General features: G+C 48.4%; 2 protein-coding genes across 2 annotated transcripts; one reads left to right on the top strand and one right to left on the bottom strand.

Annotated features, from left to right (window-relative positions):
• Positions 1-861: 861 nt before the first annotated feature.
• LOC120956244 (uncharacterized) lies at positions 862-17,095 on the top strand. Its single transcript, XM_049608984.1, has 20 exons — positions 862-2,543; positions 2,618-2,734; positions 2,805-2,841; positions 2,913-3,309; positions 3,848-5,048; positions 5,124-5,240; positions 5,328-5,364; positions 5,431-5,790; positions 7,422-8,767; positions 8,855-8,971; positions 9,041-9,077; positions 9,146-9,473; positions 11,088-12,270; positions 12,339-12,455; positions 12,531-12,567; positions 12,632-13,001; positions 14,543-15,815; positions 15,894-16,010; positions 16,089-16,125; positions 16,205-17,095. The coding sequence occupies exons 1-20, from the start codon at positions 1,133-1,135 to the stop codon at positions 16,455-16,457; spliced, it is 8,892 nt and encodes a 2,963-aa protein (XP_049464941.1). The 5' UTR covers positions 862-1,132; the 3' UTR covers positions 16,458-17,095.
• An 88-nt stretch (positions 17,096-17,183) lies between these two features.
• LOC120957452 (nuclear pore glycoprotein p62) lies at positions 17,184-18,669 on the bottom strand. Its single transcript, XM_040379666.2, has one exon. It carries the CDS (start codon positions 18,548-18,550, stop codon positions 17,255-17,257), a length of 1,296 nt encoding a protein of 431 aa, XP_040235600.2. The 5' UTR covers positions 18,551-18,669; the 3' UTR covers positions 17,184-17,254.
• Positions 18,670-19,170: the final 501 nt, after the last annotated feature.

Below are 19,170 nucleotides of genomic sequence, written 5' to 3'. Positions count from 1 at the left end.
AGAAAGATATCTAATATGTTAATTTTTAGTCGCAATCATTAAAAATACTATGGAGGAAATCCGTTTGTCCGAGTGTTTGTTAATCCGGGTGCTGGAAATGACACCTTATATTTATCGTAACTCGGAGTATGATGCAATTTTATCTCGAACAAAAACACTATAATTCTTAACACTCGATTCTTGCCTAATCCCGTGCAATCCTATCGTAAACATTAAAGATAAACTCATACAGTGAAACGTCGATTATCCGGGGACGGATTAACCGGCAGGCGGCTTAACCGTGCGCATAAATCTGACAGCTGTTCATGCGTACGGCGAAAGTTTGCAGCGATAGTCAAGTGGGTAACCAGTTCCTTGTGCAGCTCTGTAGTGTCTAGTGGTATTTTCGAAATTCCTTTTTGTTCATGAACAGCTGTTAAACCTATAGTTTTTGATTAAAATAATATTATACAAGCGATTAATCGATTGATTCCAAGTGAATTAATCATAAAACTAGTGAATTGCATATTTTTTATATGCGTTTGACATTTCTTAGACCATTATCCGTGCAAATCGATTAACCGGCAACCGTCCGGTCCCGAGCTGCCCGGATAATCGACGCTCTACTGTACTTTACTACTTTACATACTTTTTACTTTATTTCCGATGCTCTTTATGCTCACACTTTCTGCTTCGGGTTTGACAGCCCTGCAACCCTGTATGTACCTTGGCAACAGCTTGTTACCACGATGACGTTTGTTTATAGACCGACGACAAACAAGTGGACGAGTTCAAGGTGTATTTATTGAGGAGGTGAATTATTAGCGCGTTTGCCGGGCGCCATCATTGAGTATTGTTATGTCACATCGCATACAATTTTCTATACCCCCCTCCAGCCCTTCCCGATTTTTATACCGGAGCCCCCAGTATTGTTATGTCAAGTCGTGAAATGTTAATTTGCTCTGAAGCACTTCACCTCCTAATATCCATACACCTTGATGTCAAGTCGTGAAATGTCAATTTGCTCTGAAGCACTTCACCTCCTAATATCCATACACCTTGGACGAGTTTGCTAGCATCGGCTCGTAAACAACAATAGCGATAAACAAAATTTTAGTGTAAATTGTAAAGAAATTGTTCCCAACCGCCCGCGATGGACATGAAGGATGAGGAATATCCTTCCACAGCGGCGTTCGAGTCGGAGTGGTGCCGGGTCTGCGTGTCCGAGCCGGAGGCGATACACGGCATGGACGAGATGATAGACGCCGACCATTCGGTAAGCCTTAACATGATGCTGGAGGCAATGTTTCCCATGTTTGCCAGTCCGGAAGGGAAAGATTCACCCACCACCCAGCAACACTTGCCAACGAAAGCGTGCGATAGCTGCAAGCACAAGATCATGATCGCGTACGGGCTGTACCTGCTGCTGATAGAGAGCGAAGAGCGGCTGCAGCGCTATCTAGGGGAAGCTCCACGGTCCTGCACGGACGATGAGAAGGCGGAACAATCCTGTGCACCGTACGAGGTGCTGATCGAGTGTAGCTTTGACGATGGCGAGACAGCACTGTCGAGGGAGGAGGAACCACCCGCCTTGCAGCCGTTGGAAGCGTTGGACGAGGAAAGTGTACCGCGGAAAAGAGGCAGACCACGAACCCGGCCACTACCACAGACCACCACCGTGCTCGTGGAGGAGGAGAAGCGACCGAAGCGAATGAGTAAACAGGACCGGACCAACGAGAGCGTCACGGAAGAGGAGCAAATGGTGCTGGAAGAAGATATCGTTCTGCTGGATGAATTCACGGGAGAACAAACCTCCCAACCAGTGGCAAAGAAACGGAGTCGAAAGCCCAAAGTTCGGGCAGATAGTACCGATCAGCTGGATGAATCCACCACGGAACAAACAATCGAACCACCGGTGGCAAAGAAACGGGGTCGAAAGCCCAAAGTTCGGGCAGAAAGCACCGATCAGCTGGATGATTCCACGGCGGAACAAACCGTCGAACCACCGGTGGCAAAGAAACGGGGTCGGAAGCCCAAAATTAAACCCGAACCAGCCGAAGGCGACGAAAGCAGCACGGAAGGCAGGAAGGAACGGAAGCAAAGCGCAACGATCAAGGTGGAAGCGGCCGAATATTTGTCGGATCAGGGTGGCAGTGGCGTTGAGCTAGAGTCTAAGGTGGACGTGTACAAATGTCAGCTGTGCGAGGGGCCAACGTATGGGTCGCCCACCGAGCTGACCGATCACCTGAAGGCGGAACATCCGGACCTGATACGCACGTGCGACAAGTGTCCGAAGGTGTTCATGACGGAGGCGGCGTACCAGCATCACCAGTACTGCCATGCGACGCTGCGCTCCTACTTCTGCATGTTCTGCGACAAGGGCTTCCAGACGGAGAATCTGCTGAAAAGCCATACCAAGTCGCACACGGAGATGGCCGAGTTTTTGTGCTCGCTGTGCGGGAAGAAGTTCAACAACAAGAGCAACTTGCGGCAGCATCTGGTGCGCCACACGGGCGTGAAACCGTGGGCCTGTACTCAGTGTCCGAGCCGGTTCTGTACGAAGGGTATGTTTCAGGGGGTGAATCTTGTGTAGCATGATATGTTCTTGACCTGTTTTGTTCGTTTTTCTTTTGCGCAGGTGCATTAAACTTACACCAGAGAACACACTCGAAGCTAAGACCGTTCAGTTGCGATATTTGTGGCTCACAGTTCCACACACGATACTCCCTGATCAAGCACCAGCTAATCCATACAGGTAGGCATGAACGAGTGTGATGAGTGTGTGCTTGTGAATTATTATTAAAATATGATCTCGTTATTTCCAGGTGAACGTCCGTACAGTTGCGATCTCTGCCCCATGAGGTACGGTTTTGATTTGACATGCAGACGATCGCAGTGCAAAGGACTAAAAATTATCCTTCCCTCTCTTACAGATTCGTCTCGACCTACCACGTGAAACGACACATGCTTACGCACACCGGTGAAAAGCCGTTCAAGTGTACGTACTGTGAGCGCAGCTTCGCGCAAAGCAACGACATGGTGAAGCACATGAAAACGCACGTGGGTGAAAACCCGTACCAGTGCGATCGGTGTGAAGCATCGTTCCGGCTCCTCACCGATCTGCGCAACCACTACAAGGAGACGTGCACGCCGGTCGATAAAGGGGCCGGTTCGTCCGCGGACGAGGGGAAAGCGATACGATTCACAAGCACAAGCATTTTGAAGATGCGATACGAGAAGGAGATGGGCCAGTACAGCGAGCAGCGGTACGAGGAAAGCGCTGGCCAGCGGAAGGTTATGGCAGAGGCGACCGAGTTTCCTGCAATGGAGTAGGAAGGGCAAAAAGAGTCGCCACCGATAGTTTATAGATGAAGCCAAACTTATGTTCCAGTTTCGTTTTCGTCCGGGGCAGTGGGAAGGCTGCAATTATTTTTAAGTTCGACAGCTTTTCACAGTCCCAAAAAGAGGCATTTTACTAATTGAACCGCGTAACAAATGATATTTTGAAAAATATAACAAAAAGTTGTTCGGCATAAATTATCATCTAGAAATAAGAACGCAAATACTTTTTTTTAAATCACTTATTTATAAATGCATTTTATACATTTTTATTTCTCTCATTCCAAAAGAAGCAATTTGTTTGTGTTGTGCGTTCCATTTGAATGTAGCACACCTTGCATGTAACGACCTCGATTGCTTTAAATGACGTTTCGACGCGTTCGTTTGACAGCGCATAATACAACAAAAAAAGAAAGAGAAAGACGCCTCGCTTGGGCTGAGCAAATCGCTAAGCTCATCTGCGGGGTAAACAAACAAGCACTTTGTCCCATTTCGTTTATTCCCCGTTAGCAAGTGCAAGTGCAATTGATCCGCGATGGACGTGGACGTGGTATGGCCATCGACCGACGCAACGGCGTGCTGCCGCATCTGCGTGCTGGAGACGGAGGCGGCGGACGCGTGCCGCATGCACGAACCGCTGGAGGAAAATGGGTCCCAGAGCCTGCAGATCGTGCTGGAGAAGCTGTTCCCGGGCGTGTTCAACGAGGAGCAGGTGCAGCACGACTACACCATGAACTGGCCGATGGTGGTGTGCCGGGAGTGCAAGCGCAAGGTGCAGGAAGCGCACGAGCTGTACGAGACCTGTCTCGATAGCCGCGGTCGACTGCAGAAACGTTCCGCCAAGGAGGAAATGCACGCAGACGAAGCGATCGTACCGGTGGACTGTGTGGTGGACGAGCAGGCGCAAGAGTTCCTGGAGTGCGATCTCATCCCGGAAACGGAGCTCGAGCCGGAGCTGGAACCACTGCCCGCCTCATCGCGCCGACGTACGGTGAAGGCGCGCAAAAGCGAACCCGCACCGAGGGGTTCGCGGACGAAGAAAGCGCACACCGCACCTGCGGAGGTAACGGAAATCAAGAAGGAGCTGGAGGACCCACAGGAGCAACTACAGGAGGAGCAGCAGCCGGAGGTGGAAGTGCTCGAAGAGGAGGAGTTAGAGTTTGCCGATGAAAGCAACAGTGCAGAGCCGGAATGGAAACCACCGTCGTCCGCCGGAAGAGGCAAGAAAGCGAGAGGCGCACCGAAAGCGAAGCCGACCGACGAGAAGGTGCCGAAGGAAAGGAAGAAGCGCGAGCGTAAGCCAAAGGTCGAGCCGGGCGCGGAGGGAAAGCTCGAATCCAAGACGGAGCTGTACCGGTGCCAGCTGTGCTCGGGGCCAACGTACGAGACGCCCGGTGAGTTGACGGAGCATCTGAAGGCGGAACATCCGGCCCAGATACGGCCGTGCGACAAGTGCCCGAAGGTGTTCGTCAGCGAGCAGACGTTCCAGCACCACCAGTACTGTCACGCGACCGGCCGGTCCTTCTTCTGCGACTTCTGCGACAAGGGATTCCAGACGGAGGGGCTGCTGACGAGCCACACCAAGTCGCACACGCGCGGTCCCAAGTTCCTGTGCTCGTACTGCGGCAAGGGGTTCACCACCAAGAGCAGCCTGCAGAAGCATATGACATTCCATACGGACAGCAAATCGTGGCCGTGCCGTCTGTGCCCCTGTCGGTTCAATACGAAAGGTAGGTGCGGGGACAGTAGGAGGTAAAGTGCTGGGGAGCAAGTAATTATTTATTGCTGTGTGTGTTTGTTTTCAGCCTGCCTGCACGTGCATATGCGTACACACACAAAAACGAAGATCTATACCTGCCCGATCTGTGGCTCGCAGTTTAACAAACACTACTCGATGGTGAAGCATCAGATCATTCACACAGGTAACAGGAAAACGGCATAAAGAAAGCGATTGATAAGTGTTTTTGTTTGCTAACGAGTAGTGTGTGTTTTGCCCTCTTTTTTCGTAGGAGAACGCCCATTTGTCTGTGAGCTTTGTCCCATGAGGTAAGAACATATTCATTTCCAACTGTCTTAGTAAACTTCTCTAAACGGGCCACTCTCGCTTCACAGGTTTGTCTCGCCGTACCACGTGAAACGGCACATGCTAACGCACACCGGGGAAAAGCCCTACAAATGTACGTACTGTGAGCGCAGCTTCGCGCAAAGCAACGTGCTCGTGAAGCACATGAAAACGCACGTCGGCGACCATCCGTACCAGTGCGATCGGTGTGACGCGTCCTTCCGGCTGCTGAAGGACCTGCGCAACCACTATCAGGAGCACTACGTGGAGAGCGAGAACGGTATCGGGCCGTCCCCGGTCGTGGACGATAAGGATATACGCTTTACCAGCACGGAAATCTTGAAGCTGCGATACCAAAAAGAGATGGGCCAGTACAGCCAAAAGTATGAGGGCAGCGGTGGTGACGATTGAGCAGGGCGGAACAGGTCTGTAGCAGTTTACACGGGTGTGTAACAATGTGGGGGGATTGGGGATATAGCATATACGCAGTCGCGGTACTAGTTTGCGCTTTACGAAGCTTACACTTACACTAACCACATACTTTTAGGAGAATAAATACGATACAACTTGAGCCGGCAGAAATCGCAACTGGAATCAGATATTGAGAAAGATATTGTATGCGTATTGAAAGAGCAAGCTAAATTGTATTCTTTATAGGGAAGAGGCGTTTGTAGGTGATTGTTCTAGGTAATGTAACTTTTTTATTTTATTTTATTGTTTTTATTATGGTGTAATAGTCTCGTATTAGGTATAGGACTACCTATGCCGCCAGTAATTCTAACGCGCCTGTATCGTATGAAATATATATTTTGTATCCAATAATGATGTGAAACCCTCATAACGGTGAATGTTGTCGCGAGGCTCAAAGTTTCTATTAAAAAATTGCTTCCATAATGATATCGGGTTATATTTTACAAAAATTGAACCAGTGTAGTGTAAATTTGATTCAGATTCAGTATGTCGGTTGGAAAGATTCGCAAATCTCAAAAGATTCACGAATGTCGACAGATTTATGAATCTCGAAAGATTTACGAATATCGAGTGATTCAGAAATCTCCAAGGATTCATAGATCTTGAGTTTTTATCATTCTTCTTCTTGGCATGACAACTTACGTGGTCATTAGTGTTGGGTTTCATGACTCTTTCGATGAAATTCATTCATATGAATCTTCAGTGATGAGTGAATGTCGAATTGACTCTTCAAAAACTCATGAATCTCCAAGGATTTATGAATCTCGAAAGTTATAACAATTTTCAAAGATTCATGAACCTAAAAGATTAATAAATCCATTAAAATTCGTATATATCCAGGGATTCATGAATCTTTAGAGATGTATCATTTGCAAAATAATTAATTTGCGCGATCTCACCAAACAACATCCCCAACATCTTAAACAACATGGACCGTCTCCCCGTAGCAAAACAAACTATCTGACTGCGTGGACTTGCCAAGAAGTCCCGAAAGCATGTATAGGCTGGAATGACCATGTAGGTTGTTGCTTCAAAAAGAGTAATAATGAGAAACTTAAGCTCTATGAATTTTTGGAGATGTATCAATCTCATGGGGTTGATGAATCCCTAGAGAGATGAATATTTTGATATTCAAGAATCTTTCGAGATTCATCAATCTTTGGTGATTCAAGAATATTTGGAGATTCATGAATCTTTGCAACCGGGATTCAAGTTCATGAATCTGAATCAGTGAATTGAAGAATCAAATCACTCATCCTGATAATTCATATGTATGAATTTCAACGAGAGATTCATGAAACTGAACACTAAATTGAGCACGAATAACTGCTAACATGTCCTACACAAAATGTATAATCCAATGAACAACGGAAGTCGGGTTCCATTTCGAAATATGAATAAAACAAGACTTGTTCAGCTATTCGTCATACCTTAACTCAATTACTATTTGTCATACCTTAACTCAATCAACCTTGATAGTGTGTTGTTTTGGAAATTGTCTGTGCTGATGACATGTAAACATTGGAATTCTGTGTGTTCGAACGGGAAAGGTGCAATGTACCTAATTTTTTAGTAAATTGAACCATTTTGCAGGATTTTATTTTGTAGCAATTTACGCAAGTGAGTGCCAATTGTCCACCGTGTACCACACCATGGACGAGGAAAACAATTCAGTCGAGCTATCGCTTCGCTCAACCTTCTGCCGCATCTGTGTCACGCCCTGGAAGATGAACCACTGCATGCAGGAACCATGCGATCCGGGCGAATCTTTAAGCTTGCACTGCATGCTGGAAATCCTCTTCCCGACCATCTTCAACGATCATACTGCAAACTGGCCGGCCAAAATCTGCCAGGACTGTGGCGAGAAAGTGTTACAGGCGTACGCTTTGTACGTGCAATGTGGGCAAAGTGCAGAGCAGCTGGAAAGGTTGTGCAACGAGCAGGAGGATGCGACGATGTGCGATGAAGTAATGATTACGGTCAAGGGGGATTACACGCCCGATGTGTTGGTGGAGGAGGCAGTTGTTATATCTGAGCTGGAGCCGGGAATAGTGGATACTGTGGCGAACTGCAACCCACTGGAGGATAATTCCGACGAGTCGCTCGAAGAAGGTCAAGTGCTGCATCGCCCAGAAATCGTCATAGCGAAGCAAAAGGTGCATGAAAAGCGTAGAAATGCTGCTGCAACGAAGAGGAAACACAAACGCATACAGCCCTCGGCAAGTAATGAGCGAGTTGTTGCTGAAACTCAAGCTCCAGCACGGACGAGACAGGGGAATCGGAGGCAAGTGGTCTTAACTCAAATGAAAGCGCTTGAAAGTGTCGAGGACAAACTGCCGGAAGAAAAGAGCAGGATAAATGATGGCAGGCGTTCAACGACGCGTGAAAAAGGCAACGCCACTCTAGACAACAGCAGCACCTCCCGATCGGATGACGATACCGAACCAAATTGCAAGAAAAGTATCAAAAAATTGAACGATACGACAGCAGAAGAAGCGCCCCAGCACGAGGAGAAGCTCGAAACGAAAAAAGATCTCTACAAATGTGTGCTGTGCGATGTTCCGGCGTTCACCGGGCCGGACGCACTGACCGACCATCTTAAGGCGACGCATCCGGACCAGATACGGGCGTGCGAGCAATGTCCTAAAGTGTTTGCAGCGCAGGCCGCCTTCGAGCAGCACCAGTACTGCCATGCGACGGGCCGGTCACACTTTTGTCCGTTCTGCGACAGGGGCTTTCAAACGGCACTGCTGCTCAAGAGCCATATACGCACGCATACGCAGCGGTCCGACTATCTGTGCTCGCTGTGCGGGAAGGAGTTTAATGTGAAGAACAACCTGCGCCAGCACATGATAATGCATTCGGGCGAGAGGCCATGGGCGTGCCCGCTGTGTCCCTGTCGGTTTAGCACGAAAGGTAAGGTATCATGGAAAGATTACAGTTTTCTCGCGGCGGATTATCTTTACCGCTGTGCTTCTTTTTAATACTGTTTTGTTGTTGTAGGAGGACTAAAGAGCCATCAGAATACGCACACGCGAATTAAAGCATTTAGCTGTGACACTTGTGGATCACAGTTTAATAAACATTACTCGTTAATCAAGCATAAACTGATACACACAGGTAAGCTGGGGGGGATTGTGTTTGGTAAATGGAAAAGTAACTAAAAAATTGTCCATTTTTCCTCCCCAGGTGAACGACCGTTTGGGTGTGAAATTTGCAAAATGAGGTTTGTGACTGGTCAGCTGAGATTTCCACAAAGAAATGTTTAATTATTTGAACATTCATTTTTCACAGATTCACCAACAGCTACATGGTAAAACGACACATGCGGACCCACACGGGCGAAAAGCCCTACAAATGTACGTACTGTGAGCGCAGCTTCGCACAGAGCAACGACATGGTGAAGCACATGAAAACGCACGTCGGCAGCAATCCGTACCAGTGCGATCGGTGCGATGCCTCGTTCCGCCTCCTGGTGGACCTACGTAACCACTACAAGGAGCATAAGCAGCCCGGTGAGCTAGGGGCCGGCTCATCCACCGAGGAAGATGCGAAAGGGATGCGGTTTACCAGCCAGGACATTCTGCAGTTAAGGTACAAGAAGGAAATGAATCAGCAGCAGTGAGGAAAAGTCGGGCGAATTGAGCGATGAAATGGAAACTGTTGTGGTTCTTCTGTGTGGTTTGCTGCATGAAATCGGCTTTTTGGATTACCATGAATAGATCTACAAACTTAACTGCCCCTCTTATTTTAAGATAGTTTAAAATGGTAAATTATAGGCGCGAACTTAATTGGTGGATCATCTGGTACATGATAAAATAAAGGAATGTGGCCGATTAATACAAGATCGTTGTGTCCATAGGTATGTAAAGAAGAGAGGCGGTCCCGTGATACAGTTGTTGGGTTCAAGCCTAATATGAACCGTCCCCGCGTAACAACGACTGACTGACAATCCGGCTGCGTGGTACTGAATAAAGTCTCGAAAGCCTGTATAGGCCGGCATGTCCTCGTAGGACGTTGCGCCCAATAGCAGAAGAAGAAGTCAAGAAGAGATGGCATGATTTGGAGTAGTGGTGGGTGCTCGCAATCGGACCTATCTGATTCCGATTCTGTGTTCGCATTCAATTCCAGTGTCAATTTTGTTGTTGGAATCGATTCCGCAGTTGACTCTGGAGGCGATTCGGGCCCGACTCCAGAATCGGCTCCGGAATCTATTCCGGGATCGAAATCGTCTCCGAAATCAAAATTGGCTCCGAGATCGGAAACGACGTAGGAATCGCAATTTGCCACCGAATCAAGATTTACTCTAGAAATTAGTGGTGGGAGCTCGGAATCGGAACTAACTGATTCTAATTCCGTATTTGAAATTAATGCCAGAGCCGATGCTGGAATCGATTTCGGAGCCGATTCCAGAGCAATTCCTGGGTTGACTTCGGAGCTGATTCCGGAGTTGACTTTGGAGACGATTCCGGAGTCGCCTCAGGAGCCGATTCCGGAGTCAACTCCAGAATTGGCTTCAGGATCGGAAACGACGTAGGAATCGCAATTTGACACCGAATCAAGATTTACTATAGAAATGGAATTAGCTCCGGAATGAAAATCAGTCTTTTAATTTAAATAAGCAGTTTCAGAAGCGAAATTAGTCTGGAAATTGCATTAAGAATGGATCGTTTACAAGTAAATTTTAATTATTTGCGGCTATTAATACATAGCGTCATTGGACCCAAACGCCTGGTGAAGGTGCCGAAACCGACCCCGTTTCGAAGCTGATTTTGATTTCGGAGCCAATTGCGATTCCGGGGCCGATTCCGATTCCGATTTCGATTCCGAAGCCGATTTTGGAAACTAATTTCGGAGCCGATTTCGGAAACTGATTCCGGACCTACTATCTGGAATCGATTCTATGAAACTTCGAAGCTAGCCGGAATCGATTCCGACGAAAACTTTATTCGTCCCATCACTAATTCGGAGCTCCCAATAACGGTCTACTCAATAAACTAAACAAAACACGTTGGGATAATTGCAATCTTGGAATCTGCAGTGCACCGTTCTCAACGGTCAATTTAAAAACCACAGCAACATTCATATGCAAGTGCTGGCACATCTAACCCGTCTCAACACCTTGTGCACTATGCCAATCTTGACAGCGGGGGGAAGATGTCACAACAAGCAAACAATTTGTTTATTTTGTAAATCCACGCATCGTCGTCGTCTGCCAGGCCCCGCGCACTGTTAGCTAACAGAAATGGAGGAAGAGTTTTTGATTTTAAACCTAAAACCGACGACCTGCCGTATCTGTGCGACGGTCAGCGTCGAACAGTACTGCATCTACGAAACGATCTACAAGGACGGTACGCTTAGCATGCACGCGATGATGGAAAAGCTGGTTCCCTCGGTGTTCAACCCGGAGCAGATGAAGGTGGACGAGTACATGTGCTGGCCGCGGAAGGTGTGCGAAGACTGCCGGGCCAAGGTGCTGGAGGCGTACGCACTGTACGAGCAGTGCATGCGGAGTGGCGATCTGCTGCGCGAATGCTTGTCGCGCAAACCGGGCGCGCTGGTCATTGAAAACACGTACGACGATGAGCTGAAGCAGGACTATGCGATCGAAACGACGGTGGAGGAGACAGTGTCGGACTTTGTCGATCACGACGAACCGATCGTGCTGGATCAGAGCACGGAGAGTAGCGCCGGCACTGCCACCGGCCGGCGGGTTAGAAAACAAATCTCGAAAGAGCCAAAATCGGGCAAGAAACAAAAGCCGGATTTGGCGGAACCGCGTACCCCATCGCCGACCGATGACTTTGGCTGTGATTCGGAGGAACAGGACGAAAAACCGCTCAGCAGCTTGGTGGTGAGCGAAAAGGTAGCACGCAAATCGCGATCGGCACGAAACGCAAACGCTAAGCGCAACAGTTCGGCTACCGGAAAAAGCAACGAGCAACGAACGCGTGGAAAGAAGGGACCCGGCAGGAAGCCAAAGCAACCAAAGGAGGAAAGTGACAACGATACGGAGGAACCGAAAACGAAGGTCGACCTGTACCGCTGTCTGCTGTGCGATGCACCGACCTACACCTCGCCGAAGGAGCACACCGACCATCTGCTGAAGGAACATCCGGACCAGATACATTGCTGCAAGCAGTGCCCGAAGGTGTTCATGACCAAGGCGGCCTTCGAGCATCACCAGTACTGTCACGCGACGGGGCGTTCGTTCTTCTGCATGTTTTGCGACAAAGGCTTTCAGACGGAGCAGCTGCTGAAGAACCACATGCGGACGCATACACATGGGACCGGGTTCCTGTGCTCGCACTGTGGGCAGGAGTTTAGCAATCGGAGCAATCTGCGCCAACACTTGATACGGCACACGGGTGAGAAGCCGTGGCAGTGTAATCTGTGCCCGAGTCGTTTCAGTATGAAGAGTAAGTAGACATGGCGTGTTCATTTGTGCAAAAACGGATTCAACTGGAGCTACTTGCTTCCTTTTCAGGTTACCTAGACAGACATATGCACACCCACACGAAAGCCAAGTTTTTCAGCTGCGACACGTGTGGGTCACAATTTAGCCGGCACTATTCGTTGGTAAAGCATCAACTAATCCACACAGGTACGATTGCTGTAGTGCTGTTTGCTGCATTATTACAATCTATTAAATATTGCCACATTTTCTCATTATTTTCAGGAGATCGTCACTTTACCTGTGAGGTTTGCAGTATGCGGTAAGTGTGTGATAGTGTCTCCACCTACTATTGGTGTGCTAACATTCTTTCCCCTGTATTTTAGATTCACCTCGAGCCACCACGTTAAACGGCACATGCTTACGCACACCGGCGAGAAACCGTTCAAGTGTACGTACTGTGAGCGCAGCTTCACGCAAAGCAACGACATGGTGAAGCACATGAAAACGCACGTGGGCGAAAATCCGTACCAGTGCGATCGGTGTGAAGCATCGTTCCGGCTGCTCACCGATCTGCGCAATCACTACAAGGACCACTATCTGCCGGGCGGCAAGGATGCACTGTCCGGTGAGGAGGACAAGGGTACGATACGGTTTACCAGCACGAATATACTGAAAATTCGGTACGAAAAGGAAAGAAACAGTGGCCGGCCGGTCAAGCAGGAGGTACGGGCGGCTGGGCACAATCAAACGATGTAGAGAGGTTTTGGCGAGAAGATTGGTTGGATTAGGAGGCATTATTATATATGGTGCCCAGGGAAACGGTGAATTATAAAGTGAAGATCTCTCTATACTTTATTTCATTTTTTTAAAGCCAGAATTGATTTGCCACTTTGCGTAGAGAAGCTTCAAAGGAAAAGAAATGTACAAGTAAATTACTTTTACGTATGAGAGTTGATGGTGTATGTTAAGATACAAAGTGTTGTTGTATTAGGATCACACTTTTTTTTTATTATTAAAAGACGAGAGATAAGAGTAAAGATATAATTTCTATTTTTTTTAAAGAACTGCACATGACCTGATGCCTAAAGGACCAGCGCTAAGTCTATGCAAGTCCAGGAACTGATACTGATCCCAAACCGGTCCAGGAACCAATACTGTTCATATCGGTCTTAGAACTGATGATGTACCCATATAGGCTGTAGAACCTATCATGAACCCATACAGGTCCTGGAATCTATCATGAACCTGTACTGGTTCTGGAACCTATCATGAACGTATATCAGTTCTGGAAATTATCATGAACCCATACGGGTCCTGGAACCGATCATGAATCCATACCGGCCCTGGAATCTATCATGAACCCATACCGGAACTGGAACTGATACTGAATCCATACCAGCCCTGGAACCAATGATGAACCCATATCGGCCTTGGAATATAACCCATATTCGGCCCATACCGGTACTACAACTGCTCATGAATCCTTACCAGTCCTGGAATTGGTAGGAATAAGTGTAGAAAATTTAGTAGAACTTTGTACAGGCGGTCCCAGAGATACACGGTTATTGGGGACCGAAAACGGCCGCAAAATACCGCGTATCTCGAATTTCCGCGTAAGTCGAATCTCGTGATTTCCAGCCAAAATATCACTAATTTTCGTGCAATTTTGCAAGTAGGGGGTGGTTTTAGCCACCAAATTAATTATTTGATATGTTTCTAATGAATTGAACAGTTTTAAACCTTTTTAAATGGTATTTTACATTCGATCAACACGGAAATTATTTGGTATTTCACAATGGATGTGTCAAATCAGTACAATTTGCTCCAAGAACTGTCAAATTTTGAAAACCGCGTATCTCCGAATCCGCGTATAAGAGGTACCGTGTATCTCGGGGACCGCCTGTATTGTGATTAGTAAATTCCCATAGATGTACCCAAAGTGGGTTTATTATACAGGTGGGCTTATCCCGAACAAATTGACAGCCGTACTGTAGAAAAATGAAAACGAAATGACAGGAGGGGATTCGATCATTTGTTGATGTATGCGTGTGAATTCCAATGGCTATTTTGGATGATGTGTCGTAGTGTGGGTGAAAAACTACGTATCACAATCGAATCCCCTCCTGTCATTCGTTCGTCCAATATGGCCTTCCCGCCAAACCTATAAGCCCACCTAGTCCCTATACCCACTTTGGATGTACCTGTTGATACGATACTTGAAGGGTTAAAAGTCACGATAATCACACATCGTTGCTACCGCTGCTCATCTATACACCTTGAGTCTGTTATGATGCTTTCCGGAATGTAAACAACGCACAGCTGTAGCGCAGCTTCTTCGCCTTACCCACCACAGTGTCGCAAAACTTTCTCTGCCGCCGCCTCCAGCTACGATGGAGAAGGAACAGCCCCAAGACCAAACCATGACGATACAGCTAACGTTCTGTCGCATCTGTGCCGTCCTCAGCACGGAGGAGCATTGCATCTACGAAGTGGCGTACAGTGCCGGCACACTCAGCATGCACGCGATGATGGAAAAGCTAGTTCCCTCGGTGTTCAACGCGGAGCAGGTAAAGGTGGACGAGTTTATGTCCTTTCCCACGAAAGTGTGCGGCAGTTGCAAAGCCAAAGTGCTCGAGGCGTACGGGCTGTACGAGCAGTGCGTGAGGAGTGGCGATCTGCTGCGCGACTGTTTAGCGCGTAAGAAAAACGCAACGTTCATCGTGAACATAACCGGTGCTGGCGGTGGTGGTGGTGGTGGTGGTGGTGGGGTGGATAGTTCCGAGGGCAAAATCATTGTCCCGCTGGCGTACGAAACGGAGGAAGTGTCGGTAGGTGGCAAACCTCACACTACAACGGTGGTTGAGATAACGACGGAAGAAATCGGCCCACACTGTAAGGTGGAAAGTGAAGGCGAAAGTGAGATAGTGGAGTTGGTTCCAAGCCAAGATGAAGATGCCGCTGAGCATGTTGCCTCGGAACAGGGAGATCATCCGACGTGTTCCGAGGGAGAAACTGTAACGATACCTGCTCCCAAGGTAAAGCACGAAACGAGTAGAGCAAAACATGCACGAACACGTGCGACAACGAAAAGAAACGTAAAGCAAGCAAAAACGACGAAAAGAAAACAGGAAGACACTGCCGACGTGCTGTTGGAAACAACGGAACAACCAAAACTGAATCCCGTTCAATTGCGCTGCCTACTGTGCAATCGACCAGCGTTTGCCGCACCGGCGGAACTTACGCAGCACCTGCACAGCGAGCATGCGGATCAAATATTGCGCTGCACCCTCTGCCCGAAAGTGTTAATGACCAAGGCGGCCTTCGAGCATCACCAGTACTGTCACGCGACGGGGCGATCGTTCTTTTGCGCGCTGTGCGATAAAGGCTTTCAGTCGGAGCAGCTGCTGAAGAACCACATGCGGACGCACACGCACGGGACCGGGTTCCTGTGCTCGCAGTGTGGCAAAGAGTTTAGCGATCGAAGCAACCTGCGCCAGCACGAGCAGCGCCACACCGGCGAGAAACCCTGGGCATGCAGTATGTGTCCAAGCCGGTTTAGCACGAAGGGTAAATGGAAAGGGGGAACTGTCGTTTGAGGAACTTTTAAAAAAATGTGATCAAAATGATTTTTTTTCTATCGTGCAGGCTATCTGACGGTACATTTGGCCACCCATACAAAAACGAAAGCATTCAGCTGCGACACGTGCGGATCACAGTTTAACCGGCACTACTCGCTGGTGAAGCATAAGGTCATCCACACAGGTAGGTGCATCGTTTACTGTTTTCGATTCGCAAACACGATTCACAACCCACAAGTAATGTTCCACTTTGCGCTTTCAGGAGAGCGTCACTATGCCTGCGAAGTTTGCAAGATGAGGTACCAAGGAATCGGGTTGCTTCTATTTAAAAAAATGCATCGTTTTTATAAACTTTGCTTCACTTTTCCCTCTCTTTAGGTTCGCGTCGGCGTACCACGTGAAAATACACATGCGAACGCACACCGGTGAAAAGCCGCACAAATGTGGCTACTGTGCCCGTGGCTTTGCGCAGAAGAACTGCATGCTGAAGCATATGAAAACGCATGGCAAACCGTACCCGTGCGACCGGTGCGATGCATCGTTTCAGACGATAGCGGATTTGCGGGTACACGCGAAGGAGCACGATCGGGTGCGAAAGCAGGAAGAGGTTGATTCCCCTGCGGAACAATAACCACAGTGCAATGTAGATGTAAGTGTCAGTAAAGGGTAAAGTTGACAAAAATCCGGAGTCGACACCGATCCGACTCCGGAGTTGTTCGTAATCGCCCGGAATCGTCCGGAGTCTTTCGGAGTCATTCGGAGTTGAGTTTAATGGGGTTAAGGTTATTAGTATTGTTTAATATGAAAACTATTTAATTTGGAGCGATTAAAAGGGTACAGAGGTACTCGATGGCGGAGACGCTCGACTCTTATTTTGGTCCAGGAACTGAACCTATCGCGTGCTAGGAATTTATTCCGAAACTGCTACACGATATCTATATCAGTCTAGTAAAGGAAATCGAATCTCTACAGGTCTAGGATGCCTATCCCATTCTTACAACGTTCAGCTGGGATATACAGGGTTTCCCGCGACTTATCGGTGGGTTCCCATCTATTTTTGGTAGGTTCCCATATTTGTTGGTGCGTTACTACGATTTTTTGCCGTTTCCCGGAATTTGTTGGTCCAATTGTATTGATATCCAATTGGAAAATACCAATAAATTATGGGAACGAACCAAAAATCTATGGAACACGATCAAAAAATCGTACGAACGCACCAAAAAAATCATAGAAACTGATCAATAAATCGTGGGAAACACTGTAACAATGCATATTATTGTCGTTGTTAGGGATTAAATAATGAAAGATTTTAAAGATAGATAAAGAGAAAGATATTTAAAAAAAACCTAACACAATGTTACCGGTCCAATTGGAATACAATTTATTTTAAGTTCATTTAACCCTAAAGAACATAATCCATAGCCCCCACTACTGATCGTAGTACGTCAAGCGGAACGATCGTTCATTATCCTTGCGCAGCGTTTCGTGCATCTTGTTGATCTCCTCCAGCCGGTTGGTGATCGCGGTCGAGGACGACTCGATCCACTGCAGCGAGTTCATGTGCGCGTTCAGTATCTTGCCAATCTGCACGAGCGGATCGTTCGGGTCGGTGTACTTGTTCGCGTCGTTCAGATGCTCGATCACCTCCTTCAGGTCCTCGTACATCTGCTTCAGCTGCGAGTCGAGCGTCTCCGCCATCGAGTACGTCTGGCCGCGCTCGAGATCGATCTGGCCGATGCGCGACAGCTCCTGCTCGAGCGGCACGATGCACTCCTCCAGCTCGGTGTGCTGCGCGGTAATGAACTCCAGCTCCTGCTCCATCGCGTTCTGCTCCGCCTTCACCTTCATGACCGCCTCGTTGAGGGCGACGATCTTTTCGCCGTTCGCGAGCAGCATGTTGTCCCAGGCGTTCACCTGCGTCGCCTGGTTGGTGAACAGCTTCTCCTGCTCCTCCAGCTCGAGCGTCCACTTGTTGATGAACTCTTCCAGCTGGAAGAACTTGAGCTGCTGGTTGGCGGCGACGGCGGCGGACTGGGTCGTTTGCGTGTTGGTGGTAAGGCTGGCAGCCAGGCCGACGCTGGTGCCGGCGGTGGACGCTGCCGTGTTGGTGGTAGTGGCAGCCGGCGTTGTTGTCGCCGTGCCAGACGCACCGAGCGACAGTGGGTTCTGTTCCGCCGGCTTGGACAGGCCGAATCCACCCAACGACAGAGGAGCAGCGGCGGCGGCGGCGGCGGTGGCTGTCGTTGTGGCCGGTGCGGCAAGTGCTGCACCGAGCGGGTTAATGCCCGTTGTCGTACCGGCGGCCGGTTGATTCGCATTGGCCGGAGCGAGCGAGCTTGCTGTGGCCGACGGTGTACCGAGCTGTGGGGTTCCACCCAGCGAGCCAAACGTTGGCAGTGTGGCTGTCGTTGCGCCTGCCGTTTGTTGTGCCCCGGAAGCAGCCAGCGAGGGAGTGGCAGCAGTGCCAGCAGCAGTTCCGCCCAGCGATGCTCCGAAGGAAAGTGTTCCCAAACCTCCGGCGGCCGGTGCGGTTGATGTGGCTGCTCCTGCTGGGTTTAGGGACAGGGTTGGTGCCGCAGCACCCGTACCGCCGGTGGAACCGAAGGTTGGCGTTGTGCCGAAGGAGAACCCTCCTGTCGGTGCAGTGCTGGTGGCAGCGGCGCCGAGAGAAAACCCACCGGTCGTGGCGGTTGTAGTGGTGGGCGTTCCGAACGAGAAATTCATTGTGGTAATGCGCGTTTCTTTGCGAAACGAGGTAAACAACAGACTAAATTTAACGCGCCCAACAGAAACACGGAATACACGCGCGATAAACGAGAAACGTCAAACAAACGGAGTGGTCGAGCAGCTTGTCGTGCAGTTCGCAGGATTTCAAACTGCTCGATAAAGTCAAGGTGTGTAGCGCGATAGGCAAAACCGAAACCGTTGGATGTGATGAGACATTTTGGATCGTTTGTTTTAGTATCATTTCTTATTCGTTGTAATAAATTGATAATTTGAGTAATAAATAGGACTGATTAGAATGATTGGAAGACACTATTGATAATTTCACGCATATTAATTATTAAACAATTGGTTGACTAGTGTTCCAATGCAGGGAATCTATATAAATTTTGATAAATACTAGTTAATGTGGCCAGATTACAGGGCTGCGCAACTTAATTTCTAAGATCCCCTTTAATGTACAGAGTACACCGAAATTAATTGCGACCTCTTAAGAGACGTAAGACCAACATCAAACCTATACTGATCCTGACATAAATACTTTACCTATTCTGGTTCAAACTGCACATGCCCTATCATGAACCCATACTGGTCCAGCAACCAATACTGGTCATACCGGT

Source organism: Anopheles coluzzii, chromosome 3 (genome assembly GCF_943734685.1).
Source record: "Anopheles coluzzii chromosome 3, AcolN3, whole genome shotgun sequence".
Classification (NCBI taxonomy): Eukaryota; Metazoa; Arthropoda; class Insecta; order Diptera; family Culicidae; genus Anopheles; species Anopheles coluzzii.
The sequence above is the reverse complement of the archived record's forward strand: the minus strand, read 5'-3'. Positions and strand labels throughout refer to the sequence as shown.

Bases quoted from the DNA above. Each gene is read 5' to 3' on its own strand.
- LOC120957452 (XM_040379666.2), bottom strand. From the start codon at position 18,550: ATGAATTTCTCGTTCGGAACGCCCACCACTACAACCGCCACGACCGGT.
- LOC120956244 (XM_049608984.1), top strand. From the start codon at position 1,133: ATGGACATGAAGGATGAGGAATATCCTTCCACAGCGGCGTTCGAGTCG. The intron at 8,768-8,854 runs GTAAGGTATCAT...TTGTTGTTGTAG, and splicing joins CTGTCGGTTTAGCACGAAAG to GAGGACTAAAGAGCCATCAG. The intron at 15,816-15,893 runs GTAAATGGAAAG...TCTATCGTGCAG, and splicing joins AAGCCGGTTTAGCACGAAGG to GCTATCTGACGGTACATTTG.